This window comes from Gavialis gangeticus, unplaced genomic scaffold (assembly GCF_001723915.1).
Source record: "Gavialis gangeticus isolate Ggan-Ray unplaced genomic scaffold, GavGan_comp1, whole genome shotgun sequence".
Lineage (NCBI taxonomy): Eukaryota > Metazoa > Chordata > Crocodylia > Gavialidae > Gavialis > Gavialis gangeticus.
The window spans coordinates 101,925,857-101,942,416 of NW_017729025.1; the positions used below are offsets into that span (position 1 = coordinate 101,925,857).

General features: G+C 47.3%; 1 protein-coding gene across 1 annotated transcript in view; it reads right to left on the reverse strand.

Annotated features, from left to right (window-relative positions):
- The window catches only part of ACCS (1-aminocyclopropane-1-carboxylate synthase homolog (inactive)), a 30,321-nt gene extending 13,771 nt beyond the window's left edge, over positions 1-16,550 (reverse strand). The window contains exons 1-10 of the mRNA XM_019519362.1: positions 15,813-16,550; positions 14,558-15,177; positions 11,481-11,540; positions 8,821-8,891; positions 7,664-7,733; positions 6,953-7,019; positions 6,344-6,441; positions 4,419-4,496; positions 2,146-2,246; positions 1,131-1,220 (exon numbers count right to left, since the gene is read on the reverse strand). Coding sequence (XP_019374907.1) covers positions 1,131-1,220; positions 2,146-2,246; positions 4,419-4,496; positions 6,344-6,441; positions 6,953-7,019; positions 7,664-7,733; positions 8,821-8,891; positions 11,481-11,540; positions 14,558-15,177; positions 15,813-16,449 — 1,892 coding nt within the window. The 5' untranslated portion in view covers positions 16,450-16,550. The remainder of the gene's footprint in view (positions 1-1,130; positions 1,221-2,145; positions 2,247-4,418; positions 4,497-6,343; positions 6,442-6,952; positions 7,020-7,663; positions 7,734-8,820; positions 8,892-11,480; positions 11,541-14,557; positions 15,178-15,812) is intronic.
- Positions 16,551-16,560: the final 10 nt, after the last annotated feature.

The following is a 16,560-nucleotide window of genomic DNA, read 5'->3' on the forward strand; positions in this document are numbered from 1 at the left end:
CCTGGCTGGGGTCTTATGACCCCTCCCACCCCCAGTGCTCCTTCCTGCCCACGGCAGGGGGTCGGACTAGATGATCTGTCTAGGTCCTTTCCGACTCACTGATTTTATGATTCTACGAATTCTAGAAATCAGGGCCCTGATATTAGAAAAAATAAAATGAATTTCTTCATTATTGTCTTAACATTTCAAAGAAGACATTTTTGGGGCAGAATTTAAGACATTCTCTTGCAAAAATGTTGTGAACTCAAATTCAGTAACTTAGGGCTAACACAAGACAGTAAAACTGAGCAACTGACTTCCATTGTCCATGCAAGTAAAACATAACACAGAAACAAAATCAATGGAGAAAAAGAAGATCTTTTAAAATGTCTGTTCAATATTCAGCTAAGCTATTAAACAACATTTGTAAGAATTTTTTTTTAAATGAGCTTTGTAACAACTGTCTCACTTTTATCCTGTATTTAATAAAGCAAGTGTCTAGTTCTGGAGTAACGCTGTGATTCTGCTGTTGTGAAATCTGATGGTTTAAACCAGATTCAAAAAGGGACTGGACAAATTCTTGGAGGAAGGATGCATCTGTAGTTATTGAACACAGGAGTTCAGGGTACAGCCTCTGGAGGCAGCAATTGAGAGGGGAGCATGAGAAAAACCCTGCTCGTGCCCTGTTCACTCTTCTTTTCAGCATCCATTTTCTGCCACTGTTTGACACAGGATACTGCAAGATGGACCTGTAACCTGACCCAGGAAATGGCAGTTATCTTATTATAAGTAAGCAAAGCTAAACACCAGCCTTTACATACGCCTATAGAACCAATGGGATGGGACACCAGTGTTTAGAAAAGAAAAAAGGCAACACTCAGCAGAAAAATGAGCTTCCGTTTCAACCTTTTAGAAGAGTCACAAGCAGTGAACTAAAACACACATTTAAAAGTATTTCCAGATAGAATAGTTAAGATTGTTCTTCTCTGGCAACCTTCAAACCATACAGACTAGGAGGACCTGCAAAGCAATCATATGAGATAGACCCAGCACCTGCTGGGTCACAATTCGAATCTTCGGCATAAACCCCGACAACGGCAGCAAGTTGCAGTCTTGTCAACAGGTGCCTAGGGAAGTAGAGCTGGCTTTACCTGTCTATCCCTAGAACACTGTGGAAAGTGGCTGATTCATCAAAAACTGACAGCATGTAGATCTCATCTACTACTATGTGCAACTCATGCCTGAAATGAAAAAAAAGAGAGATTATGAGAGTACAATACCACAAGTTTGTGCCAGAAAAATCAGAAGTAGATTCAAAATTCTGGGGAGACTTGCTTTCTATAAATAATGGGGCATCAAAATTTTGCCCAATCAAGGGTCAGAGAGACACCTTCTCAGAAACTTAAGGGCCATGTAATGTATGCATAATATTGGAGCAAGACCCACACAGCTCATTTAATCTCTCTCACCACAACCATGTCAAAGCTTTCAGTAATTTCTAATTCAGACTTACTTAACCTAAAAATAATTTTTATCATCACTTGAATAAGCTATAGCATGATCCACCTAAAAAAGATACAAATCGGAGGTGGTTCAATCACCTACTCAGAACACCTTCAAGAGCAAATTGGATGCTTATCTTGCTGGGATCCTAGGACCCCAGCTGACTTCCTGCCCTCTGGGTGGGGGGCTGGACTCGATGATCTTCTGCGGTCCTAATGTCTATGAAATCTATGAAGTTAGAGGGGAGAAGCTGATTCATGTGAAAGATGGAATTTCACCTCTCTCTGCTTCCCATTTTGTACATACAAAACAGTTGTGGGGGAGCTAACTCAATTTCCTACAACAGCTGGTGTATCTCACCATATTCCTATGAGTACCTGACAAATTTAGTAAATTAATGCATTTCTTGGACGACGAGGACTGACAAACAGGTATGACCAACACCCTTTTACACAACAGCTTAGCCAATCCAGGGATGATGAAATGGCTACACGGTGTGCCATCCCTCCTCCCATTCTTCAGTCCTCAACAATTTCCTCTGTGACTCAGAACAGATGTTTTTTCTGGTATACAGGATATTCAGAGCCAAACAGGCTGACTAGTACACCTGACTTGGAAAACTACCTCTGACCTAGGTCTCTTCAACCCTTCAAGCTGACGCACCTTTTTGCAAAGTCCAGATAGTCACGTAGCTCTGAAAGCGAGTAGATGTCACCTAGAGGATTTTGGGGATTCAGGAGAATTAAGGCCTTTACAGCAATGCCCTATAAAACAACCACCAACACAATATTAGAACACTTTATTGTAAATTTTCAGCTCCCCTTCTGCTAACATAGCAAGACTCCTATTCATTCTACATGAACTCACACCTCCACCATGCACAATATATCTCACCCCAGTGACCTGATCTGACCATGCATAACAGGGCTGTGCTAAATTTCACCAACTGTTTTGTTTTGAAGCTGTTTCAACATGTTTCAAGCTCGAAACAGCGAAATTGGAACGAAACAAAATGCATCGAAACAGCTTCAAAACAAAATGAGGGCACTCAAACCGTTTTGAAATGTTTTGAGTTCTGAAGCAGCCTAGTGGTGGGAGGTGGGGAGAGCCAGGGCTGCACTCCAAGAGGCTCTGCAGCCCCATATAGCTCAGCTCAGCAGGGAGCACAGCCCTGGCTCTCCCCACCTCCCACTTGCCAGGCTGCGCTCTGATCGGCTGGCTCCATGGGGCTGGCGGAGCTGATTGGAGTGCAGCGTTGGTTCTGTCCACCTCGCGCCGCGGGGCTGCACTCCAACTGGCTCCGCCAGCCCCATAGAGCTCAGCCTGGCAGCAGTAGGCAGAGCACAGCTCTGTCCACTGCTGGGCTGCGCTCCAAGCAGCTCTGCCAGCCCCCTGGAGCTCAGCCCAGTGGCGGGAGGTGGAGCGCAGCGGTGACTTTGTCCACCTCCTGCCACTGGGCTGTGCTCCATGGGGCTGGCACAGCTGACTGGAGCACAGTGCTGACTCTGTCTGCCTCCCGCGCCAGGCTGCACGCCAATTGGCTCCACCAGCCCCATGAAGCACACCCTGGTGGTGGGAGGTGGAGCGCAGCCTGGCAGTGGGAGACAGACAGAGCCAGCGCCACGCTCCAATTGGCTCCACCAGCCCCATGGAGCTCAGCCCAGCAGTGGGAGGCAGACAGAGCCAGCACTGCACTCTGCCTCCCACCACCAGGCTGAGCTCCATGGGGCTGGTGGAGCCAATCGGGGCACAGACTGGTGGCAGAAGGCAGGCAGAGCTGGGGCTGCGCTTTGCCTCCCACTGCCGGGCTGAGCTCCATGGAGCCCAGTGCTGGGCACAAGCTACTCCCAGCACCAGTCCCAGGCAGCAGTGGCAGCCTCCTGTTATCCAGTGCAGATCCTGGGGCCCGCAGCCCGGGAGGAGTCCAGCACAGCCCCGCAGCCCTCCCGGGGTTGCGGGCCCCCGGATCTACGCTCAGAAGACAGGAGGCTGCCGCTGCTGCCTGGAGCCAGAGGCAGCATCCGTCTTCCCCAGCGTTGGGTGCAGGAAGTGCCCAGTGCTGGTCCCAGGCAGCAGTGGCAGCCTCCTGTCATCTGGTGCAGATCCCAGCACCCACACCCCCAGGAGGGGTCCAGCAGCCCTCCCAGAAGTGCAAGTCCCCAGATCTGCGTCCCGGATGAGAGGAGGCTCAGGTTGCCTCTCCCATCTGAGACCAGCGCTGGGCACAGACTGAGCCCAGCACCAGACAAGATTGTTACTGCCACAGCTTGAGTCTTCTCTCATATGGGACACAGATCTGGGGGCCTGCACCCCTGGGAGAGCTGCTGGGCTGTGCCAGACTCCTCCCAAGGGTGCGAGCCCCCAGATCGGTGAATCAGATGAGAGGAGGCTGCCACTGCTGCCTGGGACAGGTGGCAGTAGCAATTTTCTGTGGTGCTGGGCACAGCCTGAGCCCAGCACCAGTCCCAGGCCTCCTCTCATTTGGCACAGATCCAAGGGCCTGCCCCCCTGGGAGGAGTCCGGTACAGCCCCGCAGCCCTCCCAGGGGTGCAAGCCCCTGGATCTTTGTGCTGGGTGCAAGCTCCCCCCTGCCCCCTGACAAAGATCCTCTCACACTTCCTCAGTATACAAGAGAATCTCTTGTATCTGGTATATGAGTTTAAGATAAATGGGAAGAAATCATTTGTGAAGGCAACTAGGAATGGAGTGGGCAAGCCAGGACTCTGGCTGCCTGTTCACAAACTGCAAAATGTGCCTTAACAGAGGGACACCAAAGTAGGTAACAAGAGAGCAGAAGTACAAGTGGAGGGGTTCAGAACCTACAGGAAAAGCTTACCCAAAACTCTTGTCTCTCTTTTGTACCTTCAAAATATACACCACTTCCTCTACCAAACACTCTTAAGAGGCCCAACAAAACCAGACTCAACCACACGTACCTCTGCCCGGGCATCCTGCAAAGCCTTTTCTAGCTTGTCCACTGTGAGTTGAAAAGGCCGAGTGTTTGTCCCAGTGATCTGAAAAGGACCCAAAAGATAAAAACAAGTGCTGTCTACAGAACATATTATGAACCATATTCTCTGCAAAATTTCCCAAACTACAAAACACAGCAATTACTTAGCTTCCATCCTCCCATTCCAAGAAAACAACGAGGAAATAAATAAAATCAAAGAAACCCTGCTAATGGATCACACAGAGATCTTCCTGTTATCCTCACCTAAATTAGGATAACCTTGAATTGGAAAGAAGGGAGTTTTGTTTCTGAGGCTTATTCTAAATTTGTTTCTGGGGTTTTTTTTGTTGCATCATTACTGCAAGTTTCTGGGAGTGGGCAATCAGAGCATAAACCTGGAAGCCAGAATTCTAATCCCACCTTGGAATAGGTCTGTAGCCCTGAGCAAGTGAATTAAAAAAAATAGTTTCCTTAACCAGGAAATGGGATAATACCTGAAGGCTACCACCTAGGTCAAGGATCAGCAACCTTTTGTCTGCATGGGCTAGAGCCCTTGACTGCAGGCTGCAAGTTTTCACTCTTCCCCCTCAGCCTCCTAACACCCTGCTGCCTACATATAGCTTTGCTGCAGATTCCTGGCCCATCTGCAGCAAGCTTAAGCCTAGGCATGCCCCAGAGCAGCAGGCTCTGTAGTGGAGGTGATGAGCACAAGGCATAGCTCCATACCTTTGGTCCCCTGTGTCAGACTGGACCTCCATGAGCCAGATCTAGCCTGTGGGCTGTGGGCTGCCAGCCCTTGGCCCAGGTTGTTCTGAGGACTCTTTTCAGAGCATGAAAGTACTGAGTCAAAGGTTTTAGTCAGGGAGTACTGTTACTGTGCCTTCCACCAATATTAGGAGTGCACCAATAGAGATTTTTTGGGCCAATTTTTAAGAAGCCATATCAGCCAATACTGATATGATTCCAAGATCAGCCAGGCAGCTTGGAGACCAGTGTTGGACTGCTAAGTCTATTGTGGGGGAAGGGGGGTTGGAGCGTAATGAGGCCCCCATGGTGAGGGAGGGAGCAGGGCTGGGGCAGGTGCTGCTCAGCTGGGGTGGGGCACAAGACGGAGCTGCAAGCAGCTTATCCGGAGGGCGCAGAGATGGCTCCCACCCTGCATTCACCACAGGAGGACATGGAGTCATGTGCCCCCGGATCTGTGCAGGATGAGGGCAGGCTGCCACTGCAGGCTGGGACCAGGGGCTGTGCTCAGGGTGAGTGGTGGTAGTGCTGGGAGGGGGCTGGGGGGGAGGTTGGGGGAGCTGCGGCCACCCCAAAATTCACTGTAGCCCCCCCGTAGCAGTGCTGCCGCCCACCCCAAGCACAGCTCCAGCCCAGCCCCCTGCCAGGAAAAGCCTGGTGTGGCCGCAGCTCACAGAGACAGGCCACCACACCCCACGCTCAGATCCAGGGTCCAGAGGCTCGTGCCCTCCTGTGCCTTCTCAGGTGCACACAGAGGTGGGAGATACCCCCCCTCAGCATGTCCCCCAAGTGAGCCACTCACAGCTCCGTCCCACATCCCACCCCAGCTGTGCAGCACCTGCCCCACTCCCTCCCTCACCACGGTGGCCTCGATCTTCCCACATGCCCCTCCACCCCTTCCCCCACAACAGGCTTACCAGCCAGATGCTGCTCTCCAAGCCGCCAGGCTGCACTCCTGGCCACATGCATGCTGCAGCTGTGCTCATGCATGGGGCATTTATCAGCCACATTATCGGCCACATCAGGCAAAAAAAGATGATTTACGATACTGTCAATTTTCTCTATATCAGTACCAATTCGATATGGAACCGATGTATTGGTGCACCTCTAACCGATACCAATTCTTTTTACTTGCAAAGCTGTGCATTCCCCACCCTCAATTCTTACCTTACTGTCTAAATAAGCATAGACCAGCTTGACATTGCCATACAGGAACACGCTCTGGGTGACACCTCCATAAAAGGGTGTGGCAATCAAGATGGCTTCTAAAACCAAGAAAACAAACCAATGAACTACAGTCAAAATCTTTTCTTCCTTACTAAGGCCTGTTAGTGATATTTTGGCTCCGAGTTCCATGCTCTATGATCCCTGGAAATTTTAAAGTTAGTGTTTTTCTCCATCCTTTTTGCAAGTTTCTTTTGGATCCAGTGCAAGCACTGGATCAGGAAACATCCATTCTCAAGAACCCAACTCAGCATCAATACACTTTAGACCTACATCTAGACATGCATCCATCTTGAAACAATGGAGGAACTTAGGAGTAGATAGGCGAGAATGCAGGAGACCTGTGTTCCCAATGAAGGGATGTGAATTTGATGGCAAAAACTGCTACAGATACATCCTGAGCCTCCTCTACAGTCATTGCACTGAAGAAGAGCAGTGTTTGGGAGAAGACACAGAGTAATTAATGACTCTATCATTATACCTCTAGCATATAGTCCTTGTATTGTAGCTACCATGTTGTAAATCAATATGTCTTCTAATAATCCCACTTACCTCCTGGATCACAGAGGACTGTAGCTAATGCAGAAAACAGAGAGCCGCAGCCATTCAGCACAATCACCTATAGAAGAAAGAGCAAGACAGATGCTAACTCTACTTGTTGAAGGACATCACTACAAAATAACTTCTGATAAAGTCACTGAAACCTGCTGTCTCCTCAGTCCTCTAGCACAGAGATGCCCAACTTTTTTGCCCAATGGGAGCCTCTTAGGCCCAATTCCAGACCATAAGAAGCCCCGTGGGCCAGCAGGCTGCCTATTTAACATCACAGCTCTAGTACAACAGAACTACCACACAGTCACGAGACTGAGGATTTATCCTGAGGTGCATCAGCAGAACAGTGCTAGAGAATATAGGAAAAGAACAATCTGAGCATTCTCTAAGTCCAGACAGAGGTCAGGACTGGAGCAGGAAGTGTTACCACAAATCATGGGTGAGGTACCTTGGCAGGATACAGTGGAAACAGGAGGGAAAGAACAAGGGAAGCTACGTGCTGGAAGTGAAGTCTATTAAGCAAGTTGTGTATGAAGAGCTGTTGGAATGTCTGCAAGTCACCATACTGATAGCAGTGATCACACACTTGTTTCCATGGTAAAAGGGTCAGTCAGCTAAAGTTTAAATATTTGTAAAACATAATAGACAAAACTGCTACATAATGAATGGCAATATATTAGAAGACACACCAACAGACATTCAGTTACCCACATTTTCTGCCTTAAGAGGTGCAGGAGCCTTGCAGTAGTAGGTCAAAAATCGGGCCACTTCCTCCCGCAAGCTGAGAAAGACACAATAGCGAAGACTGGTTCAGGTTATTTTCCAAGAAGCTGAGTTTTCCCAGATAATTCAGAAAATAAACCAGGATACATTAGACACTGGTGGCTACAGCTATAAAATAGTACAGAATATAACTCAGGAAATTGGTACCATGTTCTAAAGCAATGGTTCTCAACGTTTTTAGACTATGGAAAATAGAGCAATTTTTCAATGGCAAAGAACTCAGAAACACCGCAACAGGTCAGAAAGTTCTTAACACTGTTACTTCCCGTTTTAAGTCTCTGGGTTTGTCTTGTGAATCATACTTGCCCACCTGGCATTGCTAACACTATGTAGCACCCCTGAAAGATCTCAAGGCATCCTGCTTGAGACTCATGGCTCTAAGAGCACCTTGTATGCATGATAAAGAGGCACAGAAAACATCTACAGCTATGCTCACACTTCTGTAGTTTGCTTAGTCAAGACATAAATCATGGGAAGGATTAAAGGCCAAAATCATCCACTGTAGTTACAGAGAACTGTGTGGGACTTACCCATCTACTTAATACAAGCAATACAGGCATACCTCGTTTTATTGCGCTTCGCTTTATTGCGCTTCGCAGATATTGCGTTTTTTTACAAATTGAAGGTTTGTGGCAACCCTGCGTCGAGCAAGTCTATCGGCGCCATTTTTCCAACAGCATTTGCTCACTTCACATTTTTTAGCAATAAAGTATTTTTTAATTAAGGTATGAACATTGTTTTTTTAGACATAACTCTATTGCACACTTAATAGACTACAGTATAGTGTAAACATAACTTTTATATGCACTGGGAAACCAAAAAATTCGTGACTTTATTGCGATATTCACTTTATTGCAGTGGTTTGGAACCGAACCCGCAATATCTCCAAGGTATGCCTGTACTTTGTTGTTTTTAAAAGCAAACTGCTATCTACTCAGATGCATCAAGAATTGTAACCGTATCACAGGTAGAGATTTGGGAAGAAAAGGAAGAGGTATTAAATAAGTTTCAGGTGACCTATGCAACAGACTTGGTCTGCATTAATGGATTCTGATTAGCAGGTAAATATAAAGGAAACTACTTACAACATATGCCCTTTCCAATCAGGATATTGCAGCAAGGGAGGCTCCATAAGGTTCATATCACTCTGTGTCAGCTATCAGAACAAGAAGGAAATAGCACAACCATTAAAATCAGAAACACAGGCACAGCTGTACAGACAGTACCCATACATATGTGCACATGTAAACATACCCACCCCATACTGACTTCAGCAGGATTAAAATAGGCTTTGGAAAGCAAATGGACATCAGAACTGTGCAGCAATGTTTCACTGCACAGAGATCTGCAAGAAAGAAGCACAAAGGCCAATACAAAATGAATGCCCATAGAAAAGAGACCCCTATAGAGGACGTTTTGAACCAAGTTAAGCAGCCCTAAGAGCTTCAATGAGGCCCTGACCCAAGTTCTGATGATAGCAACTCCCAGCTAGCTAGGAATTAAGTCCAAGTTGTAAGAGCTTTCTGTACAGCTCTAAAGAGCAAGAGGGAGATGAAATTGACTTTGAATTGCAGACAGATAGGTATTTTCCTCTCATATGAATGGATCTAAGATTTACATATGCCTCAGCTGCAAACAGATGTGGCTTCTTCAGCTCTGCAGTTCTGGAAAGTTTTCACAAACTATATTAAGGCATAAGGGGAGTTTTCTAAAGGCCAGAGAAAGGTGAAATTTACAATCTCCCTTGTGATAGAAGCTATATTTCTCAGCAGGAAAGAATTCCCTTCAGTTTCATATAGAGTTTCATTCTCGTTGGCTCCAAGATCGGTAGCCTTTAGGACTTTTTTCCTGTTTACATTTAAATGAAATGCATATAACTATTTACTTTTAAATATTTTCAAGGCAGTAACCAGAAGGACTTCAAGCAGTCCAATTCACAAGTCACAAAAGGAACCACAGTAGTGATGAGAAGGCTGTTTTACGTAAAAGGAAACAAAATTTCATACATGGTGCTTTTTCATGGATTTGATAAAAAAGACCAAATTTAAAGGCAGTGATTAAAGAAATGTGAAGGGACAGGTGACAGCTACAAAAGGAACAGAAGGAAAATCAGTGGGCAGATTAAAATATTTTCTCAAGATATAAAAAATGTAACAAAACTAGGATTCTGATTTCCTTTTCTGAGTGCTGAAACGATACTGACCCTTCTTCCAAGCAGAATTATAACATAGTATTACAGGCTCAGATAGTATTTTCCTCTATTCACTTCTGTATGCCTCTTGAAACCTATTTAATGTAGAAGCATGCCGCCTCAGATTTTCTTCCTGAACTCATCTGGAGAATACAGCATCAGAATACACATCAGAAGCCTTGGCCCAAATGACAACACAACAAGAAGCCAGAGGGGCCTTAAAGGTGATACTGCACAGACGAGCAAATCATATGGACCAGCTAGCAAGGAAAACCCTAGGATGTCATGTCTGATCCTGCTTGGGTTATGGGTCAGAGGCTGTAGACAGAAATCCAATAAGTTACTCTTTCCTCACTGCATATAACAGGCATTGCCCATCGATTTGTGAAAAATTTGTCTTCTCATAGGCCCAACAGGTATACAGCTCTGTGAGTCAATGCTATAAACACTAAAGGGAAGTGATTCAATAGTCAGAGGCAATTTTTTTCATTTCCATGTCTAATATAACATACATGGAAATTACCAGCAGCATAAGGATGAGTGAAGTAGAAATAATTCACTGTCCCCTCACGGCTAATGTGAACGCAGTTGTCTTCTGTCTCTCCCTCATCCTATTTACTGCACACATTACACTGACAAAAAGGGATGGAGTACAGGGAGAAGAAACAGCCTGCACACCCTACAAGGCACCTTGCAGGTTTCTGCACACGGCTACCAGGCAGCAGTTCTGCCTTACCTGTTCTGCTAACTGGAAAGCTGAATGTTGTGGTGACATACCCCCAAGTCAGTGGCATAGCAGGCAGAAATAAAATAAGGAACATTTTGAGGATGGACAGAAGTGAAATGGGAGCAAGCATGAGAAAGAACTTCAGTGAACTCTAGCGGAGCCTGGCTCTGTCAGGTACTCAACACCAACTCTACCCACAAAGAAATGTGTACATAGGACAAACTGTTGTCTTTCCATACAACAGCCTGAACCAGTGCAAGCCCCCAAAGTTTTTGAGTTATATGCTATACCTCAGGCCTTTCCCTGGTGTAAGTGACCACAATGACCATTTAGAGGTTCACTAATTTATCCATCATGACATACTCGATGCTACTGTTCACTTGTGCCAAACTCTGCCAAGATCTGGAAAAGTTCAAAACTGTACAGCTTGGTAACAGACTCTATCAACCTCTTCTGAGCTGAATGTTGAGGAATGGCAAAACGGGTTCTGAAGCTTAGGGTTAGACACCTCTGTGTCAAATGAAGACATATCAACATGAAGAAATCATTTTTTTTCCCCATTTGTATCTAGTTTTTCCAAGATGTCAGGCCCCCAAAGGCCAAGATTGTACCACAAAGAAGGGTAATAGAAAACCTCATTTTTCAATATCTGGCAAGATAACTTATAGAAATACGCAGCCATGATGGGCGATGAGAGCAGACCGGAGACCCTGACAGATATGCACTCATGGAGAAATAAGTTTCTCACGGCGATCTGGATGACATCAGCAAACCATGTATCCAAGCGTAGGACCCAGGAGAAATTATGCAGAGTACTGCCAACTTACCCGCTTGGACATCAGATCAAAGCAGAGCTTATTCTCACTGGTACCAAAATTAATTATCCCCTAGGGAAAAAAAAAAAAGAGAATGATTTTTTAGAGATAGGAGCTGTTGCTGTGCTACCTGGATTTATTTTTTAGCAAATGCTCTGGAACTGGGTAGAAACCCAAGGCTTATATCGATTAACGTAACATATATGACTGAATCATTCATTTCATGGAAGCATAAATCAGGCTTCATATAATTCTTCCTAGCTGAGAGAGCCAGGATTTATACTCAACACATTTTCAGCTGTCTTTTGGAAATATTTCTTTATCCAAAATTCTGCACCCATCAGACAATGAATTTCCACTCTAAAAATTTATTCATAAAAACTTCACTTTTCTTACAGAGCTAAATAGAAAAGGCAGGTTGCAGTATTGTTGCTTGAGAGAAGAAATGCTAATCTGTAATTCCTGGCTCAGAATCTGACATCATAAATTCCAGAGAGAATAAATCTGCTATATGTATCTTTGCTCTCAGCCTGGGATGAGTCAGTCAAGAAATTAAAAAACAAAAAACAAACAAAGAAACAAAACCACCAAGATAAATACCAAGACTGTATGTTTATGATATTATTGTTATTTTTATTTATATATCTATAAATCAATTTAAAAATCTATTTATATTGTACACAAAAATAGACAACAATGAAGAAAAGTAGAAGCTTGTCTCTTGGGCTATAGTTGGTATGGTGAATGATGCTATTAGAGCATTCCTGAAACACAGGAAATCCAAGGTGGGAAAGTGACAGACCTGTACAGGGAAAGTGAATGGCAAGAAGTAAACAGGCAGCCTAAGCTCTGAATGATGCCTTAAATGGGATGCAAAGCATACCTTTCTAAGAGTCAGTGACAGAAACTCCACCATGGCTTTGAAAACTTAGCTGGGTCCATCTACCTCCTGCATCATCATCAGTGATAAAAGATGTTACATTCAGAGCTCAATGGATGATATTAATGATGTATAAGGTAGAATACAGTTCTGCTTGCTTTCCTGTAACTTTAGGGCTAAGTACAGACATTCAAAAAGCCTGAGCCTGAATCAATTGAATCTTTGCAGGTTAGTCTAATCTGCATAGATTGAACCAGCAAGCAAATGAATAGACATTCACTTTTGATTCCACAAGTAGACATACATGCCTGCAATGGCTCAGACCAGAAGCTGGGGAGGGGGTTTAAACCCCCACCCTGACCTGCATGGTCCCCAGCCACGGTGTTCCTGGAGGGGGAAGGGGGAAACTGCCTCTGCCAAGCATTTCCCATCCTCCCACCTCGTCACTTGAGTGAACGGGGAAACAGAGAGGGGTTTAATTCCCTCTCTCCCCTGTCCCACCGGCTTGTGCCCTAGCTGGGATCTGCCTGGCTGGGGCAGAGCAGCCCGTGTCAGGATCGCTCCCCCCTCACTGCTCCAACAGCAGAGGCAGGGGCATGGCCAGACGCTGGCTGGCACTGCCCCCTGAGATGAAGGTGGCAGGGAGGAGTTTTATCCCCCCCAGGGAACCCCAGCCGGGGTCTTCCAGCCCCAGCTGCCACCTCTGCTGCTCTTGTCCCAGCCAGGCAGACCACGGCTGGGGTCCATGCTGGTGGGACAGGGGAGGGAGTGGGGAATTAAAGTCCTCTCCATTTCCCCATTCACTTGAGGCTGCTGCCAGAGCTGACTACGCCCCCGCCACTCAAGTGGCATGGTGGGAAGGCGGGAAATGCCTGGTAGTGCCTTCTTCCCCCTTCCCCCTCCAGGCACACCCCAATTGGGGACTGCGCAGGCCAGGGTGCGGGTTTTAATCCCTCCTGAGTCATACTCAGGCTCCAGGGGCCTAGCCAACCCAGCCCCCCCAGATCAGTTTCCCTCCAGCTGAGCGGTTTGCTGTAGCACTGCCCAGCTTCTGGCCTGAGACATTGCAGGCATGTTCCTGCATTTATGGAATCAAAAGGGAATGTCTATTCACTTGCTTGCCGGTTCAATCTACGGAGGTTAGACTAACCTACAAAGATTTAACTGATTCAGGCTTGGGCTTTTTGAATGTCTGTATTTAGCTCAAGTATGGGCATCTGGCCATGCCCTACCCTGCTGCTGCTGCAGCAAGTGGGGGGGAGACCCTGACATGGGCTGCTCTGCCATGGCTAGGCAGATCTTGGCTCAGGTCTGTGCTGGTGGGATAGGGGACACAGTAGGGAATTAAACCCCTCTCTGTCCCCCGTTTGCTTGAGGCTGCTGCCGGGGCTGACTATGCTCCCCGCTGCTTGAGCAGCAAGCAAGGCAAAATGCCTCATGGGGGCTGCTGTGCCCGCCTGGCAGACCCTGGCCAAGGTGCGTGCTGGTGGGACAGGGAAGGGAGAGGGAAATAAACCCCTTTCCTGCCCCTTTCACCTTGGGGCCCCACCCAAGGGGTGGGGCCCCAAGGTGAAAGGGGTGTCTGGCCACACCCCTATCCCTGCTAGAATGGAGGGGTGGCACCAGCCTTGATCCACTGGAGCAGAGAGCACAGCTCAGCCAAGGGCTGAAGAGCATGCTGGGATGCTGAGGGACTCTGATTTAACTTAAACCAGGACGGGATCTGGGACAGAAGTTCCAAAAACCAGTTTGACTTCAATAAGTTAAGTCTGATACTACATTCAACCAGGTTTATCTCAAACTGGATTTGGCCATTCTGAAACTGGTTTATGTGCACTGAACTTATGTTCTGTTACAGGTTTAACCGTTGTCTGATCACTTAAACCAGTTGAAGTGTAACTTGTGTTCCTAGCCCAGACGTTCTGCAGATCAACACTCATTTGAGACAGGAAACTCTGCTAAGGCAACCCAAAGCTAAAGTAAGTGCAATCTTTGATATACAAGAGGGAAAAAAAATATTTGTAGTTAATCTTCTGTGCTTTAATAAGGCAGAGGTTGAGCCAATTGGCACCTATGAGATAAAAATCACATTCTAGCCCACACTCAGCCACCTGTTTTAAAAAAAAGAAAAGAAAAAAGCAAAAAACCAAACACCCTTGTTCGGGTGTCTCCTAGCTGGAAAGGCACACAGCAGGGGAACTTCACTCACATTGGGGTTTTTGTCTTCATCATATTTGTCAGCATGATAGGCCTTGTAACCCTCCTCTGTGGAGCCACGAAAGATGTTGGCAACGTTTCCTCTTGCAGACAGGTAGGGACTTTTCTGGAACTCACCAGGATTACAGAAACCATACATGTTGGATCTCCTCTCAGAGACGGGTCGGCCTAGGTGCATGGCCCTCACCTCTTGCAGGTCAACTCCTCCAAATCCGGCAATATCAGACAGCGCCTGGCCAAAATCTAAGCCCCTGGGCAATACAACAGAGGAAGAGGAGCCACCATTGCTCTGCTTTAAGATGCTGAGCATCTGAGCAAAAACATTGAACATACGGAATTCATGCTCCCTCTCCAGTTCAAAACGCCGCTGCTCCAACTGCATTCGCCGCTCTTCTACCTCCAGATCCCGCTGCAACCGCCGCTCTTCCATCTGCAAAAAGCGCTCTTCCATGGCCCGCTGAGAAGTCAGGGTCTTCAGCAGGAGGTCATCGAGGGGGTCTTTCACTCGCTGACCTTTCCGCTTCTTCCGCAGACGGTGCAAGGTGGAGAAGCCAGGTCGAGGCCCCACGCTCTGAATCCGGGATGAAGAGGCCATGTTTGGCTCACTGAAACCTGTGGATATTTCAAAACAGAGAACTAAATTGTCAGCAATTCCTTTAAAATGACAACACAACATTAGGACTGGTGTAAACAGACACTTGCTACTCCTGCTTGGGAAAAAAAAACAACAAAACATCAGATTGCCTGAGTCCCACAGGAAAAGTAAGATTATATCTATCTAGCACATGCATGAAAGCAGCGTGTTTTATCTTGCCGTGCTCCAATTCAGCACTTTCTCCCTGGCAACGATCCAGAATTAACTACAACAAATGACAATCCACTCTCCCTATGCACTCTGCAAGTAGTATGATGACAGGGAGACAAAATCCCTTTCCAACTTCAGTATTTAATCAAGGTGATGCTGTCTACCCGCTCCCCCTCAATCAAAACATTCAAAGTTCTGCATCCCACAGAAGCCAGTTCTGTAAATTAATTACATTATAACTAAGTAAGTATCTTCGTTTGCTCCACCCGCAGGTAAAACAATGTTTCTCTTCCCTGCCTTCTGCATAGAACCGAGAGAATTAATTTAACCCACACTGCTGGTGACCACCTGCAGATGCATTAATTGTCTTCGACCCACACGTACCTCTAAAGGTTAGACCCAAAGGAAGGGCTCAGGCTTGAATGAAAAGATGCCATCCTACCTGATGGCGAGACACTGGTCTCAATGGGAATCTCCACCCTGGAGATGGGAGAGTCATTCTGGGCCCTGTCCAAGAAAGCTCGCTCCAACTCGTGCTCGTCAGGCGAGCCCTGCTGGTAGGACATGGGCGGCGGAGGCTCCGGGGTCAAGCAGCGTTCATCAGAGTCTACCTCCTCGCATTTGATCTCCATCAGCTCAGGGTGCTGCGAGTGTCCGAAGGGCAGCGTGGAGGCAGCAAACTGATGGTGGTAGCTCTCCACCATCGTCCCCTGTAGCACCTGCTGTGCCACGCTGCTGCTGAGGGAGCTGTAGGCCAGCGAGGGGCGGCTGGTCAGCACCCGGTCCATCGCGTCGTAAAACTTCCACGTCCGCCCGCCCCGGGCCGCCTTGTTGTTGTTGTCCTTGATGCGGCGGTACTCCAGCTTCATCTTCTTGATCTTCTCCCGGCACTGGTCCCCCGTGCGGTGGATGCCCTTCTCCCGCAGCACCTCGGCGATGCGGTTGAAGACGTGCTGGTTGCGCAGGCAGCTCTCCAGCTCCATCTGCACCGACTCGTCGGCCCACAGCTGCAGCAGCTCCACCACCTCAGGGTCCGACCAGTTGCTGCCCCTCTCGTACTTCTTCCCCCGAAAATCCATGGCTCCTGCCCCCGGCCCAGGCCAGCGCTCGGGGGCAGAGATGCCCCGGGGGTCAGCGCTCAGCCCGCATGCACCCAGCCCCTCAAGGCCAGGGGTGAGGGTGAGGGGGCA